Raw genomic sequence first — 23287 nt, forward strand, 5'->3', positions numbered from 1 at the left:
TGAGACTTCATATAGCAGCACCTATTTTAAGGCGAGCTACTATATCCTCTAGAAACTCCTTCCTTGGTCTAGGCACTTATTATTGGCTATATTTCCATTGGTTCTGTTTTGCAAAGTGGTCATAGAATTTAAAATAAAAATGTTCAAAATTGCATCTGTTCCTATATTTCTAATATTCTCCATGGCATCCTTCTCAGACAGGAGTGGAGTTTGTGCTATTCATTCTGAGTATATAATATAATATAATATAATATAATATAATATTTGTTTTAGAACAGGCGATGATAAAAAAAAAACCACAAAAACTTTAAATCTATAACAACAATAATTATTCCTTACCCTGTTTTCCAGCTCCTATTTTTCACCTAACAATTAATTTTTTTAGTAAATTTTCTGTCCTCGTTTTAAAGTGTAAATAAAGCTGCCATAAACCCACTTGTATGATATCGAAGTCAAGTTCCTCAAAACTCCCATCTGCATCATCTGCTTAGTCATGACTCTTCCTGTGTCCTTCAGGTGACTATATTTCTTATTCATCACAATTAGCTCAGCTCTTGGAGTATAACAGGGAAAACGAACCGACTCACAATGGGAAAGGAACATAAGTCTAACCTCGGTCCCTTCTCCAGGATAATCAACTCATGTAGGTAGGCATTTTCCTCATCTGTTTTATTAGGCATTTTCCTCATCTGTTTTATTTGATTTACCTTGTCACACAAGGTCTGGGGCTTTAATCTTTCTTTTTAATCACTCTACCCAATTACTTTCTATAGAAGATATTTTTAAACACTACTATTTGTTTCTAAGCATCCTCTAATTAGGCATTTAGTTTCCATTGTAGGTGCTTTTTTGTCGCCTTTTAGCAGTGGGTTTGGTTTTTGGTTTGGTTTAACTAAACAGTAATATGACAATTCTCTTTTGTTTAAGCAACAACAACAAAATAAAATAAATCTCCCTGACAGTTATAGGCCGATTATTGCTATATTTTTCTTCTTCCCACAAAATGCACTTGCTTTATTTTGTTCTTTATAGACGCTTGAATTTTTACCCCCGTTTTTCCTGATTTTCATTTCCCTCTGTAAAATTAGCTCAGTGTTGAAATGCCCTCATTGGACATATATTTTCACTTCCTCATTCCCCATCTCCCTGTGGTGGCCCAGGCTTCTCTATTTTAATTCAAAGCTCACTCAGTAATACAGGGGCTGGATCAACAGCAAGCTTTTCAAATTGAATAACTCATTGTTAGGACTGAATCTGTAAAGAGGTCAAAATAAATAAATCTTGTTTTATAACTAAATCACTTTCCTCCTCCTGGGGTTCCTTTCACAGTGCTCAATCTCTGTACCTCTCTCATCTTTCCAATGTTATCCTCATTAATAATATGGCAAATCTGTGAGACAGTCACCAAACAGACAAGAGATTGATGATAAAATGATTATGGCAGCTAAAGTAAAACAGGTTGTTGATATTGGAATGAAGACTGAACAACAACGCATTAGAAATTGAATTACTCCTCTTCCCTTTTTAAAAAATAAGGTATGAGTCAAAGTTATATAGAGGCTCAATGGTCATTTTCTTGACCCTTTATTTATTGAGCTTTGAGGGAATTTTTCCGGGACAGGGACAATGTTAAATCCAAGGATATATATCATTACTAATGCCTATCATCCAGTTATTAACAAGCACACTTTAGACTAGGTAAAAATATTTGAAATGAACATTTCTCCTAATTTAATATAGACTTTGTCATTGATAGACAGTAGAAAGATGATGGTTAAAAAAAAAAAAAATCTAACTTGAAACAGAAAAATGGACCAACTGGGACTGGGATGAATAGCTACAAACAATAGGTAGGGAAACACAAACATTTACATTTTAACAGAGACCAAACAGACAAGATGGGACTTGCTGGCCAAAGACATTTCATATTTTGTTTTACTTCTCTGTTCTTAAAGTATCAGGAAGTTGGGCAAAGTATTAACCCTTCTACAGATACACCATGGTCCTCCCAGTACAGTTTGGTCAGCCTATCTACAGTTCAAAATGGCATTTGGAATCAACTCTAATTAGGCTGAAATTACAGTTAACAATTCATTTCATTTAAATCTCTTAATTTTCCAGTATTTCAAAAGAAAACTGAAGAGTAGAATGTAAGAAAGAGTTCAGCTGTGATGATCTTTAATGCACAGCTAGAGAGCTGATGTTGCTGAAAGAAACATTACTGATTTCTTATGAAAAGAATGTTGTTACAAGCATCCAAGGTCTTGAAACTTCTCTGCTGAAGGCATGTTAATGCCTCTGGACTCTGGGGTACTGGCCTAAACAAACTTTAATATCCTATTCCAAAATATACCTTAAATCATCCAACCTGTTTTTTGTTTTTGTTTTTGTTTTTGAAGGCTACTTCCGTAAATAACATAACATACAGCAATTTCAATTTTTTTTTTTTTTTTTCAGTGATGGGGTATGTATCTTTTCTACACTAAAATGAAGGTGTTCTCTGGGAAGAGGGGAGGGCAGACTGGGGTCCAAGATAAGCAACTTTGATGGTTTTAAAGAAAGTTCATAATTTTCAATTACCCTTTCTTCCCAAAGATTAAAGCAGAGGATTCACACATAAAATTCCAGAAGATTCTTAAAGAAGCACTTGAGTGTTCTTATCAGACTTTATCATGGTTTAGCATTTTCTCCTCCCCTAGGGAGCGGTTCTGCTGTGTCCCTACAGGGTCACTAGGAGTTGGAATTTATTTGATGGCAGTAGATTTGGTATGGGTTTGTATGGTAAGGTATGTAATTTTTTTTTTTTTTTTAAACTGATTCACTTCTTAGATGGTCTGAGACATATCTAAAATCCAAATGTTAAAAATCATTATTTCTGTAGAAACAGTTGGGGGTGGGCTAGGGTGGGTAAGTATAAAGTGCAGACAGTGGACTCAGAGACACTCATTAAATCAATCGGGATGTATTCACGTTTGGAAGTTTCTCTTGCTTTTATCCTAACTGTGGTGTTTACTCACTCACGGGAAAAATTGGTCTCCTCTTACAGTTATGCAATGAGCAGGTCTTCTCAGGAAGAGGCCTCTCTTTATGGGGACCAGGGTGTTGACAGATAGTAATCAAGTGGCCTGATTTCTCTGATGTCTGTTCCTTTCCTCAAAACCACTCTCAAGAGCCACTGCAACATTTTTTCAAGAGTTCTACACCTTGATTTTTTTTTTTTAAACAGCCTACCAACTCTCAGTAAAACAAATGAAAATTAAAAAAAAAAAAAAGGTCAAAAGTCATTTTCTAAAGGAAACCTCTCTAGTTGTTAGAATTTCTGCTTAAAGGAATTCCCTGATGGCTCATAAAAGTTGTTTCCATGTATGTTCATTCTTTCGTTAGAAAATAAATTTACTTCCATGTGGTGGCTTAAGAAACTACATAACTTCATCTCCTGAAGACAGTTTCTTAATCATTTCATGTGTTGATCACTTTGAGTATAAGTTCTCTGCCAGGGGCAGGAGAATACAGAATTGACCCTGATTTCCCCCAAATTCACTCCCTTACCCAGTCAGGGGCTCCAGGGTTTAAATTGCCCTTTGGTTGATCTTTTTTCCCACAGGTCTATCTGAGAGTGACCTGTGCCCAACCCCAAGGGTCTCCTCTCATTGAGGTGAGCTGAGGAAATCTGCTGAGTCAGTTTATGGAAAGGCATTAAAATGACTTAAAATGAAAATGGGGCTTCCAATGTAAACAAAGGAGGAAGGAAAGGGAAAGAACCTAGTAGCTGACTTTTTACTACAACCCCTTTCCTCATTTTCACTCCCCGCCCCCCCACAAATTGCTTTCAAAAGCTGAGTGAAACAGGAGGCCATTCTAGAGCACAAATTTTGTTTCTTTTGTTTTAGAAATCACAATTTAGATCTGGACGGTGGATAAAGCTTAAAAACAATGAACTCCAACAGTATTACTATTATTTTTTAAATGAACATTGTTCATTGTGATTAGAGGGAGATCCAGCAGAGGCCTAGAAATCAAAAAGTGCACATTAAATTAATCACCTCTTAAAGGGGGCAATTATCTTACCAGATTTAAAAAAAAAAAAAAAAAGTGTGGCCAATCGTTACAGCTGGAATCACCTGCCTTCTTCAGCCCTTTAAATTAACAGGATGTGATTGCACTGATTATTCTTTGTGAGTGCGCACCTCAAAAATTAAATTTCTACTGCTTCCTACCATGGTGGTGGAATAGTTGTTTAAAACCGCTGGGGGTTGTTTATATATTCCCAGTTCAAGGCCAAGGTTTTCAAAGGCAGTTCAAAGCTAGGAAAACATCTGGGGTGAAAAGTGAATGGAGACCTCAGTTGGAGTTGCCTAGTTTAAGCAGTCCCCCTCCTCAAACAGAAGTGCCTGTAGATTCGACCTCTGGGATCCAGACGACAGCCTGGTCACCTTTCGCCGCCTGGGGCATAATCTAGGTGAGCCCAGGATAAGGTTCAGGAAGGTTCCAGGTAAAGAAACAGGCTTTGCTACTTGCGACATCTGGCAGGGACAGGGTAGACGCTCACAAAACTCGTCAGAAAACTTTTGCAAACTTAACTCTGTATGCCTGCTGTGGACTTCGGACATGCTAATTCCTCTAAGAAGGATAAAGAAAGGAGTGGGTGTGTGCCTGTGTGTGTGTGTGTGGGGGGGGGGTGCTGACAGTGTCCCATGTCAATTTGTTTTCACTGACTCTAAGGTATAACAGTGCCTCTATTTTATTTCCTGATGTTTTCATCTGAGACAGACAAAATGGTTTGGGTGTCAACTCCGTGGTGGGGTTGGGCGGGGGGCATCCTGGAAGCAGACGGGCTGGCCTTGCTCTGTCACAACTTTGCTACTCTGAATCTAAAACCAGGACCTCTGTCAGGGAGTTCCCTTGGGACCCTTCAGCGGTGTCCTTGGGTGCATCCTGATTTTTCTCCAGCCCTCTTTGGAGGCCACCCCAGCGCGCCCAGGCGGAGCCCCTGAGGGTCGCCACGGCAACGCAGCATCCCCAGCGTTCCAAGCGCTCCCGGCTGGACCAGGATCGTGGGGGGCAATGCCCGCCGGGTTCTAGACCTCAGGCCCACCTACTCTGTCGCACTCTCCCCCAGGCCTCCGCGGGCCTTCAGCTGTACTTTCACCAGCCACCCCCTCCAAGCCCAGTACCTTGAAAGCGATGGGCAGAGTCTTGTTGCAGCGCCAATGCGTGGGAAGCACCGAGCAGAGGAAATTGGGGCTGTCTGTGCGCACCAGTTCGCCGGGATGGTCGGCCAGCACTTCCACCATGCTGCGGTCGCCGCTCCTCAGCTTGCCGGCCAGGGCGGCGCCGGCGTCCGGGGCGCCCAGCGGCAGCGCCTCGCTCATCTTGCCCGGGCTTAGCGCGGTGGAAGGCGGCGTGAAGCGGCGGCTCGTGCTGGCATCTACGGGGATACGCATCACAACAAGCCGATTGAGTTAGGACCCTGCAAACAGCTCCTACCAAACGATGACAAGGGCGAAGATCCTCAGCCAGCAGCTCCCGAGAGACCAACATACAAGTTCAAGGGCCTTTATTGCTGCAGGGGGCTGGGGCGGGGGCGGGGACCGGGACCAGGACCTGGGGAGACTAAGTTGAGTCCAAGAGGAGGAAAGTTCCAATGACGCCGATCAGCTTCAGACCCAGGCCGAGCTCCTAGCAATCGACCGGTTAGTGCATTAAAAAGTGGGCGACTAGAATCCGAAGTCAAACGCCAAGAGAGATTATCTCCTTCTGCGTCTTGCTTTGAGAGTTTTAAATTCAGTCTGTGGCTGTTACAAAAGTTCTCGGAGGCAAAGTTACCAAACACTTCCTAAAATATTTATGCGGAGAGCAAAAGGGCCAGCAGATGCATAATTTGGAAGTTCCAGTAGTGAATCGCCTGTCCGTTTTTTTTCCAGGTGATTTTTTTTTTTTCTAAAGTCCCAACAAAACACAGAATACACGAGTGTCTTCCATACACAGCGCCACTTTTATCAGGCAAAACCGGCTTTAGTCCTCAAAAACAAGGGCTGTGACTTCCAAAGGTCGTGCCACTAATGTATATATATGCACACAGATATATAAATATATAGATATGCTCTGCTTCATAAAATATTTACAGTACAATCTGTAGAGAATTTAAACAACAGAAATCCATTAATGTTCGCTGCAGATTTTTTTTTTTTTTTTTTAGTAGCCTTGAAAATCAGCGTCAGTAGTTGGAGCAATGCTGGGCTAGAGTACTTGTCATGTTCTCGCAATAAATTCTGGCAAAATGGTCAGTAGAAAATTAAACTTTTCAAAGAGGTTTCTCTAATCTTAAAAAACAAAACAAAACAAAAGTCGATGACACTCAGGGTACAAGTTTCCACCTCTGAGAACTGGGGTTTGGGGATGTTGGTTAGGCTTGTGGCTTCTCTTGTGGTTTGGTGGGAGCTCAGCAGCAGCAGTCACACACACGCAGACACGCACTCTTCGGAAGACAGCCACTGTCTACTTGGGCTCTGAGTCAGCCCCGACTTGGGCAAGAGCGAGGCGGTCTTCCTCAAACGTCGCCCCAGCGATGGCGGAACTGCACAAACGCTGAAAGACCCACTAGTACCGGGTAATCGCAGCAGGTGGAGCCCACCCTGCGAGGAAGCTTCCGTGGCACAGATCTGGACAGACGGAGTGACTCAGGTTACTCTCTCACGCACACACCCGCACGCACCCTGCCACGCACACACAACTTCACAGCTCGCCTGGAAGCCCCGCGCACTTTCTTCCGCAGTTGTCAACTGAAACAACCCGGGAAAAGTAAACAGACAAGAAGTTGAAACAAGCCTAGGAGCCGGTTCATTCAAAAGTAAGAAGAAAAAATCGAAACTCCAACGTAGGTCAAGGAGAAGACGTTGACTTTCTTCTGGCGTCCCCAAGAGCCCCGGAAAGAGGTGCCTGCCGGCGCAGGGCTGGGCAGCGTGGTGCCCTGGCTGGGTCCGGCCGCGGGGCGCCCGTCCCGCCCGCGCCCGCTGGCTCTATGAATGAGAGTGCCTGGAAATGAACGTGCTTTTACTGTAAACCCGGCCCGAGGAATTCCATTCCCTCAGCTCGTTTGCATAGGGGCGGCCGCCGGCCAATCACAGGCTTTTCCGGTATCAGCTAGGGCGCGGCTCGCTGCCGCCAGCTCCTGGAATTGGCCCGCGCGCCCCCGCCGTCGCTGCGCGCTACTGTATGCAGCCTTGGGCTGAGAGTCCGAGGCCGCCCCGAACTCTGCGTGCCAGCACCTATATCCACGCGGGGTTGGGTGTCACGAGCGTCCGCCACGCGCACAGGCTCGCTTGAGGCCACGCCGGGGTGCGGACCCGGACCCTGCAGCTTTGCAAACACGCACCGTTGTGCGGTTGCCGGTCCTAGGGCTGCAGTGCGCAGAGGTGCCAGAGGCGGGCCTGGCCCTGGAGACCCAGCAGGAGGAAGAGGAGGCCAGGGCGGGGACGGGCCCGCACACCGAACCCAGAGCCGCCCAGGACTGGAGGCCAGCTGGCGGAAAGCGCCCCACGCGCCCAGGAGACGCAGCGCCGCCGCTGGGCTCCCGGGCCCAGTGCGCAGCCCCAGGCGGACCCTTCGTCTCCCGGGAGGGGTGTGTGATTGGACTGCGAGGGCCGGGACCAGTCAGAGAGTGGCTTTGCACTCCTAGTCGGGCCGACTTTGCAGCTGCAGCGAAGTGTCGCTGATACTTTGAATGAGGCCAGACGGCGCTCAGTCTCCACAACACGGTTTTGGTGTTTCTAGTTTTTGTTCTGATTTGTTCTCTTTAATTGGTGCCTGTCGCCGCGTCTGGGGCTGCGGCTTAATTACGGAGCGCGCCTCATTCTGGCGGAGAGGGTTTAGCGGCGAGCAGAGGAGTTCCCTTATTAGAATGATCGAGCAAACTAGCGACTGGAAAACAAGTTGAAAGCATCCGCTCGGCTTGTCCTCTGTTCTCAGAGCATCCGGCCCCCTGCGGCCGGTGCGGAAAACCTAGCAGGACCGGGCGCTGCCCTCACCGGACCGGGGCTGCCCCAGGTTGACCGAGCTCCTTACCCACTCCTCAATTCCCGGGAAACTGCCCCGGCCTTTGCCCCGCCTGCCAGCGGCCCCCAGTGCCGAACCCACCCAGGTTTTGGGCGCCGGCGGGAACTTCCCCCAGCACCGTCCTTGCGGCGCCGCGCTCATTTTCACGGAGCTTAACCGGCTCCGCCCCCGCCTGGGCCGGACGCCCAGGGCCCTTACCCCCACCCCGGGATTTCTCGCACACCCTTGTGGGACTCCTCATCTCCCACCACGAGCTCCCAAACCACTCCACGGGAACTCTAACCCACGCCACGGACTTTGCCCCATTTTCCAGACCTCTTTGCCCTTCCCCAGAGGGATTCCTCACTCCTCCGGGACCCTCGCTTCCCCTCCCACACGCAGTCCCTTTACTCCCGTACCCCCTGTCGGGGGTGCTTGGTGGACTCCTGTAGAGCCACTCCCGCCGCCACCACCCGAAAACCCTCCTTGGGCAGGCCGGGCATAGAGGCCTGGCGCGGGCCCTGCAGGCGCCGGGAGGCCGGACGGACATAGCAGAGCGGCGGGGAAGGAGCCTGGCCGCGGCCCCGGTGTGAGGCGCGCGAGCCCAGCGGACACCAGGGGGCAGTAGCCGCCCTCGCTGGCCTCCAGGCGCCCCGGAACGCTCCAACTGCGCTGTTTGGCTGGCCGGCCGCGCGGCCTGCGGACGCTGCAGTAAAAACTGGAGTTGGGGGAAAGCGGACAGGAAAAGGCCACCGGAGTCCTCCCTCCTGTCCTAGCGCCGGGGTCTGGCTCAAGCGGCCCAGGCGGCGGAGCTCTGAGCTAGCGGTGTGGCCGTCCTGGCAGGTGTCGCGGCTGTCCATCCGGGTTCGAGTTGGGGTCTCTACCCGAAGCCCCTTACCCGGAACGCGGCGTGGCCCACCCTCTGGTAGTCGGCGCTATGGGGACCGAGGCGCGTGCTCGCCAGACCTCGGCTGCCTCCTGCTGGCATGCCTCTTTCAAGGGGGGCTTATACCTGGGACACTCCAACACTGAACTACATCTTGTTGGTGTCAATAGATCTGGGGTCTCCGGAAGTAAACGTTTGTGGTTTTCTTTATAAGGATTTTGAGGCAGTCCGATTTCAGATTTAAGGACCCCAAACGTCCCATTTTCCCGCCACCTTGGCTGATTGATTTCAAACATCACATTCAGTAGATTGCATTCTTACAGAGGGAGTTGGGCCTCCTGTGTCCAGCCTCAGGAGGCAAATTAGACGAATGGAACCTCCCTCCCTCGCCTGAGCTCAGAAGCGTTTCTCCTAAGAACCCCAGGAGGATTCCGGGGAGGGGGGGCTCCGCCAAGTGCACCCCCGGGACCCTTGATTTAGGGGAAGGAGTATGGGTGCGTTAAGGTGACAGCAGTGGTCTTGGTAATCGCAGACCAGGCAAAGGAAGTGTGAGAAGGTTCCTGAAGGCGTGCTCCATTTACTTAAAAGCCCTAAACTCTCCAGGGCCTTAGGTAGGGCCTCCGCTGTCGCTGTCGTATCCCCAGAGGTCAGGATCAAGTTCACCCTTTTGTACAGAAAGTTCAGCGACAGACGCCCAAGTGTAGTCTTTTTAGTGGCAGCACGGGTGCGCGATGCGCAGCTGGGCGTTTCAACGGATACATCCCGAGTTTGGACAGTGAGAACTAACCTCTGCAGCCACGATAATTGCTCACTTATTGCCGCTTTTGCTCACTTATTGCCGATCGGGCTGTCGGGCATTTGGCTTCCCGGGACCTGCACAAGTTGTAACTGGGCTTGGCGGTGAAAGTTTGAAAACCGGAAACAAACTCACTGCCCATTCCTTATTGAAGAATTAAAATGAATAGGAAGCAAGTAGCTTGGGGCTCGATTTAGGGGTACGGGAACCCCTTGATCTGAAGAGCTTTGTACAGAGCTTTAAAATTCTAGTATGACACCGCGTACGAAATGAGGAACTCCTTCCTACCAAGAAAGCTCACTGCAGCGGCAAATATAGACTTTCCCCTCTTGTGCTTCGCTTAAAGATAATACAGAGGAAATGTTACTACATTCACTCCTGTTGTTCTCCAGGAACAATATGAAAACGTACCTCTGTCATAATGAAAAGATAAAAAATATTGACAACGAAGTGATATGCTGAGCAGATGCTAAGTGTCAAATACTTTCAAATTTGCTGCATTTCAAAAAGAACCATAACAGGAATGGCATGTAAGCATCCACAGTGGATTAAAAAAGGTAGCTATTTGGTGGTGAGTCAGAAGAAGACTGAAAATTTCGTTGGAAACCACAATCACTTACTGATCTATTTTCTCCACTTTATGTAATGTCTATAAGGTATCTCAGAAATTGTCTAAATATTTTACATCTTTGCTCTTTCAAATTCCCCTGAAAAATGATATATGCAGTAAAAATGGGATCAGAATCTCGATCATTGCCTCAATTCAAAATTGCCTTAGTTTTTTTGGTAGTGTGAAGAAATAATATTTCTAAAAGAACTCTTTCTATTTCCAATGAAATCAGTTTTAAAAATCAGGGAATATATTCTGCTAGAGGTACTGCACTTGGTATTAGTGTCACAGGGAAGACCATTTTCAAGGAAGAATAGCATTTTAATGTACACACAAATAACTTGCTATATACACTGTCCAAATTTGAATATGGCAGTTTAATCCCCCCTCCCCGCCCATGAAGTAGCACTGAGATTACTTGATGTGTAAAATTTAATTAAAATGGGAACTAGACTCCTTAATTCTCCGCTACATCATTTCTCTGTACTAATGTTTCCAGGGGGTGTGGTGGATGATGTGTGATGATTTCACACAAATTCCATAAATCAATTGTTACTTCACAAGTAGCAAGCTAAGGCAAAATTTTAATTAATCTTATTTAAATGTCGGGATGCCTAGTAAACATTTTACCCTCATAAAGATTTTTGCATTACCACTACTATAGCAAAGGTAGTAAAAGGTAGTAAAGTGGGTTATAACAGATAGAAGCCAAGGTCTTTTTTTTTTTAAGAGAGAGTCATATAGACTCATTTAATAACAGCAGAATGCACCTGTAGCAAATGCTGTAGAAATGAGTATATCATTTAAGGCTTCATTGGAAGGTTTTATATGGCATGCCATTTATAGTATGAACTACTTTTAATTAATTTTGAATCAGCAAAAAAGAAAAAGCTTTAATTATTTGGTTGATGTGTGTTATGTTATATTTCGAGATAAACAATACATCTAGAAATACAGAAAATCATATAGATACATATACAAATGTTCAGATTTTACATATATATAAGAAAGATTATTTGAAATCTAACATACCATGAATGTCTCTAGAAGGATTCATTCCGTGTATGCATTCTGAAAAAAAATAGAAATTAGAAAAATAAAATAATTGTATGAATATACTGATAGCAAACACAAATTTGGTCATACTTGGTGAATTTTCATTCTAACTGCAGTAAATGCAAGTTTAAAACCTGATTTCTCCTCACTCTGCCTTTTCAGATAACTTATTACTTCTCAGACTTTTTAGTCCATGGAGCGTTTCAGAAGATATTTTCTAGTTTTGGTACAAAAATAACTTACAACATTAGTAATCATCTAATAGAAAATGAACCGTTTTGTATGCAAATGATATAACTGTCTTCCACCAATGTTTTCCACTGATGGCTAATACTGAATTTTTATCTTTCATAGAATTGCCTTGTTAAAAATCTTTATAGATGTAATGTGATTTATTTAATAAACACTAAAATATATTTGGAAGGTATAGAAATTAATTGGAATTCAAGGAATAACTAAAACCAGACCTAAACTTAATGCGAAAAACATTTTAAAATCTGTAATACACCAGAGGCTAAATGCAAAAAAAAAAAAGTGTTATTTAAACTGATGATAATAAACAATTTGGCATGCAGTGTCTAAAAGAAACAAACCAATAGTTAAACATTGTGATTATTGATGTTTCTACCAATGATAAGACATTTCATAAATATCCTCTCTTTGCTTGCTTTTTTCTTTGTTTTCTTTTTTTCCCTTTTCTAGAAGGGCAGCAACTCTACCTTCTTAGATTGTTTACATCAAAACCTCTTGTTCTTGAAATAACAGATAATATTATCAGAAATAATGATGCCATATGTAATTTCCAAATATGAATCACTTACTATATATATGTTCAGTGATAGGCATATTCATTAAGCAAAGTTAGATGATGCAGTCTCTCCCTTTAGTACCTATATGTTGTTGTTAAGTACTGTGGCGTCGGTTCCGACTCATAGCGACCCTGTGCAAAGTTTCTGAGACTGCAAATCTTTACAGGAGCAGAAAGCCTCATCTTTCTTCCACAGAACAGCTGGTAGTTTCGAACTGCCAACCTTGAGGTTAGCAGCCCGATTTGTAACCACTACGCTACCAGAGCTCCTCACTTCAATACCTATATGAAAGGTTGTGAATTTGTAATTGCTCTTATCAGTCTTAAATATTAATCATGGCCATCACCTAATGAGCAACATGGAGGAAATGACATTTTCCAAGGCTAAGGATTGGGACATGTCAAATAAACTGTAGACCCAAAGCTTTTAGTTCCAAGCCATAATATCAGTATAATATGGCTTTAAAAAAAAAAAAATTAAACATAGAAGGAGGTAATTATTTCAGATTTCCAGATACTTTTAAAATAGGCATGAAAACAAGATTTGTGGCTCCTCCATCTTACAGTTTTACCAAAGCAAAAAGAACAGCTAAAATAAGGGATTCTTCCTACTATGAACGATTTAAAAATTAAATATATGTAGTCTCAAAGGAACAGACTAAAAAACAAAAAGCAAAACCTAAACACAGAAATCCAAGATTGTAGTTTACAAGTATATAAAGTAACTTCATAAAGATTTAAAAAAAAAAAAAAATAAAACAAAAAAAACAAAACGACAAAAAAAAAAAAAAAAACCAAGGCAGGGAAAGAATTCTTTGCATTAGTAATGAATGATAAGGTAAGAAATACCAGATACAACCTGAAGTTAGGGAAAATCTGTCTTAATAGGCATTGGGAGAAAAAAAAAATCTTTCATAGTACGAAGGGCTAGATGGCCAGATTTATACTAAAGAGACCCTGTCAGACCAACTCCCCTGAAAATTCCTTAATAAGACCCTAGGAAGCCTTTCCGTGTCTGAGGCTGAGATAGGAGGAGCAGTGTAGGAAAACAAGAGTTTCACCTACACACCTATGCTGGAAAATCCAAGCCTTTTTTTTTACTTCTTAATGTTTAACACACACACACACATACACACACACACATGAATTTTGAAAGCTATGCATGCTATCTGTTGACAACTGTTTTGCAGGTGAAGTAGCAGATGCTAAAGGTGCTGGAAGCTGGTCTATAAGAGAAAAGAGGTCTTGTGTGTTTGTGACCATAAAACTAAATCGAACTTGTTCAACCTCGAACGATTTTTCTCTCTCCCTCACTGAATGCTTGTGGTATGTCAGGCAATGTTCTAAGTCTTTTAGTGCTTTTCATACCTTGCTTAATTTAATTTAGTTTAATTTAATTTAATCTTTGCCACAACACACTTACAATCCCATTTAACAGACTAGGAATGTCATGCTTAGAGAATTTCGGAAACTTGCTTCAAGTCACCCAGAGTCTGTATTTGACCCAATGGAGTGTGAATCATAGTTCCAATCTAGACCTCTTAGACTGACACATGCATATTCATATAGGAGGGGGCTTCAAAAAGTTTGTGGAAACTTCCATGATCATTTCATTCAATGTTTCCATAGACTTTTTGAAGTCTCCTTCTATACTCATATGTACACATGCATGGTAAACTATGTTTCCTTTTGACTTACAGATATATATATTATTGTTGTTAAGTGCCATATAGTTGGATTTGACTCGTAGTGACCCTGTATAGGCTTTTCAAGGAGTGGCTGGTGAGTTTGAACCACCGAAGTTATGATTCAAACTGACCATGTGGCCCAGTGCTTATCCTACAGTGCCACAACAGTACTCCACATATAGGATAAGCACTGGATTGCTAACCACAAGGTCGGCAGTTCAAACCCACCAGCTGCTCTTCAGAAACCCTATACAGGGTCACAATGAGTACTCCTTTCCAGGATCGATATGAGTCAGCACCACCTCGATGGCACTTAACAGCAGCAATAAATGTATTGGTGCTGTAGGATAAGCACTAGGCAGCTAACTGAAAGGTTCAAACTCACCAGCTACTCCTTGGAAACCCTACACAGGGCCACATTGAGTTAGAACAGACTGGATAACACTTACCAAGAACATATATGTACTTTTTAGCTTTTTACTGTGAACTGGAAGGTTTATACCAGTTTTATAATAGACAATCCATACACATTTTGCTTCATCTATTGACTGTAACAACGTATTACATTAGACAAATCTGCTGCACAAGACCTTTTTAAAATGTTGAAGAGCAAAGATGTCAGATTGAGGACTAAGGTGTGCCTGACCCAAGCCATGGTATTTTCAATAACCTCATATGCATGCAAAAGCTGGACAGTGAATAAGGAAGATCATAGAAGAATTGATGCCTTTGAGTGTTATGGTGTTGGAGGAGAATATTGAAAGTGCCATGGGCTGCCAAAAGAACCAATAGATCTGTTTTGGAAGAAGTGAAGCCAGAGCGCTCCTTAGAGACCAAGATGGCCAAACTTCATCTCTCATACTTGGGACATATTGTCAGGAGGGACCAGTTGCTGGAGAAGGATATCATGTTTGGTAAGGTGGAGGGTCAGAGAAAAAGAGGAAGACCCACAGCGAGATGGATTGGCCAAGTGGCAGCATCGATGGACTCAAGCGTGGCAACAGTAGCGAGGTTGGCCCAGAATCGAGCACTGTTTCGTTCTGCTGTGTGTAAGGTCACTATAGGTTGGTACCGACTCAATGGCACCTAACAACAACATTGACTGTAAACCCCTCAGTGCAATACCACCCACCCCACTTCTTCCATGTGCATCCTGTCCCCACTCTTTCATCTTAACCAGACTCTCTGATTTCCATCCTGGAATAAGTGCTGCCCTTCTGATGCCAAATTGTTGATTATTCCAATATGTATATAACTTACTAGTATCACCCACCACTGCCTTCTCATATCTATTCATTGTTTGGTTGAAAATTGAGTCACAGAGGTGAGCTCAATTCTCAATCTGAAGGGTGACCAAGGGCTGCAGTCTCAGGGTTCCACCGTTCTCCATCCAACCAGCAAGGCTGGTTTCTTTAATGACTCCAAGCCTTGCTCCACCACATTCTCCCCATTCTATCCAAGACCTCCAGTGGGATCCCTTTCAGAGCAGTTGGTAGTGATAGCTGGGCACCATCTAGTTCTTCTGGTCTCAGGATCCAACAATACATTTTTAATGGGTGTCCATGTAGAGTTTTGAAAAATTAACTCTGATCTCACCTTTGGTTTTTATCCTTCCCTGTGTGATCTCTACCAGGAAATATTTCTGACATTCTTCCCCATGTCAATCTCAGGTATTGAAGGGACACATGCTAAAGTAATTCCTAATCATCTGAGGAATTTGAGAAGCAGGTGAAGGACCTTCAACTGCAAGACTTTTAAATTAATAGTAAACATAAGATGGCTTTCTTGTCTTTTCCTACTTTTACTCTTTCAAGATACCATCTTTTAGGATTTCCAGATCTGAAGTTTTTTATTTTCTTCTAGTGCTAAGTATGTGGCAGGGCATTATGCTCATTGGCAACAAAGAGCAAATAGATAAGAGCAAAGGAGTGTATGACTGCTAATGGAGGGAGGTACAGGGCCCAGGGAGAGGGCAGAAAGGAGGAATTTGAAGAAGAAGGGGCAATACCACTTGCTGGGTTCAGGATATGCATTGTTTATAGTAAGGGTAATGCTTGATTAGATTGTTGAATATTGAGTAGATACTTTACCAAGTGGATGGGAGTGTTGGAGGACCAGTTTAGGAAGGTGAGGGGCGAGGAGAATGCAGTCTAGGGGTAAGAACCAGCATAAGCAAAGGTTCATTTGTGAATGTGTGATAGAGATCAGTGTGTCAATTCCATTTCAGCTGAAACTTAGGTTTGAGGTCAGGTTAGGGTGATTCAAGACTGGAAGACATACACATAGAAAGGTCAAAACAGTTTAATGACTTGCCAGAAAACGAAACTTAAACCTGAGTTATCAAAGCCTTAAAAACTTGAGAATAACATGATTCATATATATTGTAGAAAAGGAAATTCTTCAGGGGTGGATAGGTGAATTGAAGTGGGTAGAAATGATGGATAGGAGAGATATCATCATTGTCAGGAACAGGGTCATAAAGGTCTGAATTAAACAACGAAGTTGGAAGATGGGGGCTGAGGAGAGGGAGGAAGTGCTCCAATTTCTGGTCCAGGTGCCATTCATCACAATAGAGACGACCAGGAGAGGATGAGTTTGGAAATAGATGTCGGCACTCAGTTTTGGATGTATGGAATAGAACTGTAGGTGTTTATGGGAAAAGCAAGTAGAGGGGATTAATGGGCAGGTAAATATTCAGTTGGGAATTTAGGGGTAAGGGGTAAAAATAATTGATTTGAGAATCCATACCATGGCTGTGATAATTTTGACTGTAGAACAAGATTATGCCCAATGAGAAGATAATATGAACAGTGCCTAACATCAATACTTAAGAGATGAGCAGATGAGGGAATGACCAAACAGACTAGAGCATGGAGTCTGAGAATCATGTGAAGAACAGATTTGACTCAATTGAACACTAATGACTGAAGACCAGAGGGGTTATGGGATGTCATCAAGAACATCATACATGAAGAAAATAAAAGTAGCCAAAAGGACAGGAAAGAAAGAAAATACCAAAATGGATGTCAGAAGAGACTCTGAAACTATTTGCTTTTGAACATAGAGTAGCCAAAGTGAATGGAAGAAATGATGACGTAAAAGAGCTGAACAGAAGATGTCAAAAGAGCGCTCCAAAAGATAAGGTAAAGTATTATAATGAAATATGCAGAGACCTGGAGTTAGAAAACCAAAAGGAAAGAACACACTCAGCATTTTTCAAGCTGAAAGAGTTGAAGAAAAATATCAAGGCTTGACTTGAAATATTGAAGGATTCTATGGGCAAGATATTTAATGATGAAGGGAGCATCATGGGAAGATGGAAGGGATACACAGAGTCACTGTACGCAAAAGAACTGGTCAGTGTTCAACCATATCAGGAGATAGCATATGACAAATCACTAATAGTATTGAGGAAAGAAGTCCAAGATGCACTGAAGGCATTAGCAAAAAACAAGGCTCCACGAATTGACAGAATACCAATAGAAATGTTTCAACAAAGTGGTGCAGCCCTAGGAGAACTCAGTAGTCTATGCCAAGAAATTTGGCCACCTGACTGCCCATCCCAAAGAAAGGTGACCCTTTGGAATGTGGAAATCATCTAACAGCATTACTAATGTCACATATAAGTAAAATTTTGCTGAAGGTAATTTAAATACGGTTTTAGCAGTATATACATTCAGAAGACAATGTGGAATAAGGGATATCGTTGCTGATATCAGATGGATCTTGGCTGAAAGCACAGAATGATGTTTGTTGTTGTAGGTAAGTGCCGACGAGATTGTTCTGACTCATAGTGACCCTGATAGGGTTTCCAAGGATTGGCTGGTGAGTTTGAACTTGCTGATCTTGCAGTTCAAATCAACTTTGCAGTTGAGTGCTTACCCTACAGCATTCAACTGTGTGGATCATAGCAAACTACGGACAACATCGGGAAGGATGGGAATTCTAGAACACTTAATTGTGCTATTGGGAAAGCTGTCAAGAATACATCAAGATACAAAAACACCTCAAGAAGCAGTCATCTGAACAGAGTAAGGGAATATCGAATGATTTGAAATCCAGAAAGGTGTGTGTCAAGGTTGTGTCCTATTACCATAAATATTCAGTCTGTATGTTGAGCAAATAATTCAATAAATTGGACTATGTGAAGAAGAATGTGGCATTAAGATTGGAGGAAGGTTCATTACCAACTTGGGATATGCAGATGTCACAAACTTACTTACGGAAAGCCAAGAGGACTTGAAGTACTTGCTGATGAAGATCATCAAGTCTTTAGTATGGTTTGCATTTCAGTGTAAAGAAAACAAAAATCCTCATGTCTCTACCGATAAACAACGGCATGATAAATGGAGAACAATTTGAAGTTATCAAGGATTGTCTACAACCATACCACCCTGAATGCCCCCCTCTGTTGTTGTTGTTAAATGCGGTCAAGTCAGTTCTGACTCATAGCGACCCTGTACAGGGTTTCCAAGGAGTGACTGGTAAGTTTGAACAGTTGGCCTTGTGGTTCAAACTAACCTTGTGGTCTAGTGCTTTATCTTACAGAACCACACCAGGACTCTAAAAATCATGAATCTTTGGATTATTAAGGATTTCATTTACTTGTATCCACAATCAAAGCTCTTGGAAGCAGAAGTCAAGAATTCAAATGACATATTACATTGGATAAATTTACTGCAAAAAGACCTCTTTAAACTGATAAAGAGCAAAGATGTCACTTTGAGGACTAAGGTATGCTCACTGTATTTTCATTTGACTCATGTGCATATTGTTATTGTCGAGTGCCATCGAGTCAGTTTCTACCCATAGATACCCTGTATAGAATTTTCAAGGAGCAACTGGTGAACTTGAACTGCCAACCCTGTGTATCAAACCGACTTTGCAGTCCAGCGCATTAACCCACAGTGCCACACCAGAAAGTCTGATATGCATATGAAACCTGGACAATTACTAGAAAGACTGGAGAAGAATTGATGTGTTTGAATGATTATGTTGGCAAAGAAGAATATTGACTATCAGTAGAACAAACAAATCTGTCTTGAAAGAAGTACAACCTGAATACCCCTTAGAAACAAGGGTGGGGAGACCTCATCTCATGTGCTTTTGGACATGATAGCAGGAGGTACCAGTCCCTGGAAAAGGACATCAAGCTTGGTAAAGTAGAGGGTCAGAGAAAAAGAGGAAGACCTGGAACCAGATGGATTTATACAATGGCTACAACAATGGTCTCAAACATAGTAAGTGTGAGGATGATGCCGGACCAGGAAGTGTCTCATTCTGTTGTGCAGAGGGTGGGTATGAGTTAGTCAAACTCGATGGCACCTAACACTAGTTATCTGGATATACTGGGAGACAGAGTACATAAGGAGTCCTGGTGTGGTGCTGAAGGATAAGCACTGGACTACAAAGTCAGTTAGAACAGCAAGGTGGCAGTTCAAACCCACCAACCACTCCTCAAAAACCCTTTACAGGGTGTATATGAATTGGAACCAACTTGATGGCACTTAACAACAACAGAATAAGTAAGAGGGAAGTAGTGAAACCACCATCTTTGGCTTCATGTTTATATGTGGAACAACATTCATTATATAAAACTCTTGACCTCTCTCCATAACTTCTATCATAAAATACTAGATGACCTCATAGGTAGCTTTGGGCACAGAAACCACATGTAATAAGAAGAATTCTGAAATGAATCCTGTAAGATTTCCCTCCTTATTTTCCAAGACTGTGACTCTGATGAGACATTATGCTGTGTACGCCTCATGGCAAAATAGATTTTGCAGATGTAATTAAGGTTAGTAATCAGTTAAGGTGACCCAACAACAAAGAATTATCTCAAGCTGGGGCAGAAGGGGCATTCAGAGAGATCTGAAGCATAAGAAAGATGATTTGATGCATGATAAGAGGCTGCAAAGTGGAGCCTTGTACAAGGATTGGGGGGCAGCCTTCAGAGGCTGAGGGTAACCGTTGGCCAATAGTCAGCAAGGGAATGAGCTCCTCTGCCTGAGAGTTGTATGGAACTGAATTTTTCCAACAACTGTATGATCTTTGGACATAATTTTTCCCTAGAGACTCCTAGAGCCTTCTCATCCTGACTGACACCTTAATCCCACCCAGACTTCTGACCTATATTGACTGTGAGCTAATAAATGAGCACAAAGCTACTAAATTTGTGGTAATTTGCTACTGTGGACACAATAGAGAGCAAATACACCTAGCTTGCCTGCCTCAGCCCTTGCCTCTCTTCTTATCATTCTGTGGAGACACTGTCTGTGTACTGGTTAGTGTCTGTATTTCTGGGCTTCTGTGGCAGGAAGCTACATACCTAAGCCATGTTCTCTAAAAGTTCTTCCAGTGTCATAACTGATCTTTGGACACCCCCTCTGCTTCCTTCCTTTGCCTACCTTCCAGTTGGTTCTGGATATTGGGGAGCAGGGTTTCTTTTATTGGCTGTGATTCAACTGTATAACTGTCATATTCTCTTGAAATTTACTCCCACCTCCTAACAAAACATTCCTACATCTTGTAGGCTTTACAATTGGGACTATGAGTTGACTGAATTTAAGTCCTCAAGGTAGCACTTTGCAAACTTAGTGTACACCAGAATCCTCCTGGGATGTCAACAAATGCAGATTCTGATTCAGTAGGTTCAGGTGGGACCTGAATTCTGCATTTCCAACAAGCTTCCTATGAGGCTAAAGTTGCTGGTCCAGGGAGCACACTTAGAGTTGACAAGTCCTCATTACTGCCTGAGGTCCAGCTAAAATCAAGTCCAGGATGATGATGGGACAACATGATGTACATAATGAAGGTCATCGAATTGTGTACGTGAAGTTGGTCGAAATGGCAACTGGCTTGTTACATATATATTTTTCACAATGAAAAAATCATACTCAGCTAGACTGCAATGCTTAAAAGGTTTTGATTAACAACATTGTGAAATGTGTATCAATATTAAAGCAATCACTGATTCTACATTTAAAACTATAATAATAGAAGTTACCTTTTATCCAGTGCATTCTCTAACAGGCCTCATGCTAAATGTTTGACATGATGTTGAGTGCCGTCATCAAGTTGGTTCTGATTCACAGCAAACCTGATAGGGTTTGAACTTCTGGCCTTGTGGTGTGCTAGCAGTCCAGCACTTATCCTACAGCGCCACACCAGAACACATTATCCTATTTAAACCCTTAGCAAAAAATAGCCTGTAATTTTCCCTTCACTTTACAGATGAGGAAACTTTAGTGATTGGTTCAATTTGAACCCAGGCAGTCTGCTTTCTCTTAACCTGCAAATTAACCTCCCCGGTGGTGCTTTTGCTGTTGTTGTTAAGAGCCATTGAGTCAGTTCTGACTCCTAGCAACCCTGTTGAGTTTCTGAGGAAAGACTGGTGGGTTTGAATGGCTGACCTTGTGGTTAGCAGTCCAGTAGATGATTCTTATCATCATGGTATCATCAATCAGATTTCTTTACTAGGCTTTGACAAGTTGCACTGGAACCACTTGGGCATTCTTTATTATTTTAGAGTAGTACTATCCAGTGAAAATATAACAGGAGGCACATATAAGATTTAAAATTTTCTAGTAGCCAAGTTAAAAATCAAGAAGAAATTGTTGAAATCAATTTTAATAATGTATTTTACTTAACCCAATAATATTAAGCATTATCATTTTAAATGTGATTAAAATGAAATTATTGATGAGAGATTTTACATTCGCTCTCTCTTTTCATGGTGAGACTTTGAGATTCTGTGTGTATTTTATATCGCTGCTGTTGCTAGCTCCTGGTAACCCTATTGACACCTGGAACAGACCTTTGTGATCCATAGGGTCTTCACTGCCTAATACTTTAGAAGTCAATTGCCAGACCTTCCTTTCTAATCCACCTTACTTTGGAAGCTCTGCTGAAACCTGTTCAATATCCCAACAACACACAAGCCTCCACTGTGCATGAGGTAGACTGATGAGGACTCAAACCTGGGTCTTCTGAGTGGAAGGAGAAAATTCTACCACTAAGCTACCACTGCTTTCATTAAAAAAAAAAAAAAAAATGTTTTATTGTGAATTATGTGATAGTTTACATGGGAGAACATTAGCTTTACATTCATCCTATTGTATATCGTTTCATTGCCATGGTTACAATCCCTTCTATGCATCACCAACCAACCAAAAGGTATAGCCTTCAAGCCTGCCCCCTGGTCATCAGCACACAGCCCTTCTCCCTCTCTGGATCTAGAGTCCCCAGCTGCTCCATCTCTCCACGTCATCGTCTCCTCCATCTCTGGCGTCACTGCTTCTCTGGGTAGGGCCTCGCACTCCGTTCTTCTCCCTTGATGGTTCCAGGGACCTCCCCTCCTGGACTACAAAGTCAATCACTCCCCTGCTTTTGCTACAAAACATCTACCTTTAAATTTCCAACCCTCGAAGTCAGTCCTGATAACAATTATTCACTATTGTATCACAAAGGACCTATCCCCATCTCCTTTCATTAGTCCTGCCCACACAGATTGGATACTACTCAGTGGAGATTCTACCTTCCTCTGCGCCCTCTGGATGTAGGCTCCTTCTTGAAAGCTTGTAAGCCAGTCACTTCTTGCCTTTGTAGCCCACCCCAACCCTATTTTGGGTAGCCAATGTCTAAGTTGCCCATTCCTGTCTACTCTGTTTATGGAGGGGGTGGGAATGATCCTCGCTGTAAAGATTTGTTCCCTCTTTTGAGCTACTGCATTCATTAGTGTAGGTCAAGTTCATCAAATTGTATCAGATTACTCTTTTCTCCCTCTTCTTTCTTCTTCTAATTGAGCTCTGATCATCCAGTCATTGAAGTGGGTTCACATGGGTTCTCTTCTTATCAGCTGTCCACTGTCCACTCTAGTCCTCTGTGGCTATGTCACTGACTCTGGGCCCAAGAGTCCCCAGGTCTTGCCACACTGCTGGCCAACCATGTCTCCACCGGGGTTCATAGGAGTCTATTGAATGTTGTAGAGCTTAGCTTGCAGCTTCATTGCTGTTTTACCCTCACTTCCCCTTATCAGTGATGAACGTGGTCACCAATCAGAGTGCATGTCTGCTTGATGGGGCTTGCCCTGAGGAGACCCGACCACTTGCCTTGATGTCTCCTGGGTGAGCAACTTACTTGTTCTTATAGTAATCAGTCTGACTGCCATTATTGTTTTGTATTTTTCCTGTTGGTCTTTCCTTCAAGAAGTATCTTCTGTTCTTTTAGCTGCTCCAGGCTGGTCTGCTTGTCCTTTCAAGTGGAAAATTTCCACCTCAGAAGGTTCTGGGTGAGGTTTAGGATTCCACCTATGGTCTTATGTAATGCAGAGGCTCCACAGGAAGCCTCCTTCACTGGGCATGTTGTAGCCCCATTTTAGGTATTCCAATTAGTTATAGGCAGAAGA

At 43.0% G+C, this 23287-nt stretch overlaps 1 protein-coding gene across 2 annotated transcripts in view; it reads right to left on the reverse strand.

Annotated features, from left to right (window-relative positions):
• The window catches only part of RUNX1 (runt-related transcription factor 1), a 353781-nt gene that overhangs the window by 120185 nt on the left and 210309 nt on the right, over positions 1–23287 (reverse strand). Inside the window, exons 2-3 of one of the 2 annotated variants that reach the window (XM_006862559.1) lie at positions 11359–11397; positions 5175–5428 (exon numbers count right to left, since the gene is read on the reverse strand). In XM_006862559.1, the coding sequence (XP_006862621.1) occupies positions 5175–5428; positions 11359–11397 (293 nt within the window). Of the gene's footprint in view, positions 1–5174; positions 5445–11358; positions 11398–23287 lie in introns of those variants that run through there. The other variant, XM_006862560.1, reaches the window with a different exon arrangement.

This window comes from Chrysochloris asiatica, unplaced genomic scaffold (genome assembly GCF_000296735.1).
Source record: "Chrysochloris asiatica unplaced genomic scaffold, ChrAsi1.0 scaffold00049, whole genome shotgun sequence".
Taxonomy (NCBI): domain Eukaryota; kingdom Metazoa; phylum Chordata; class Mammalia; order Afrosoricida; family Chrysochloridae; genus Chrysochloris; species Chrysochloris asiatica.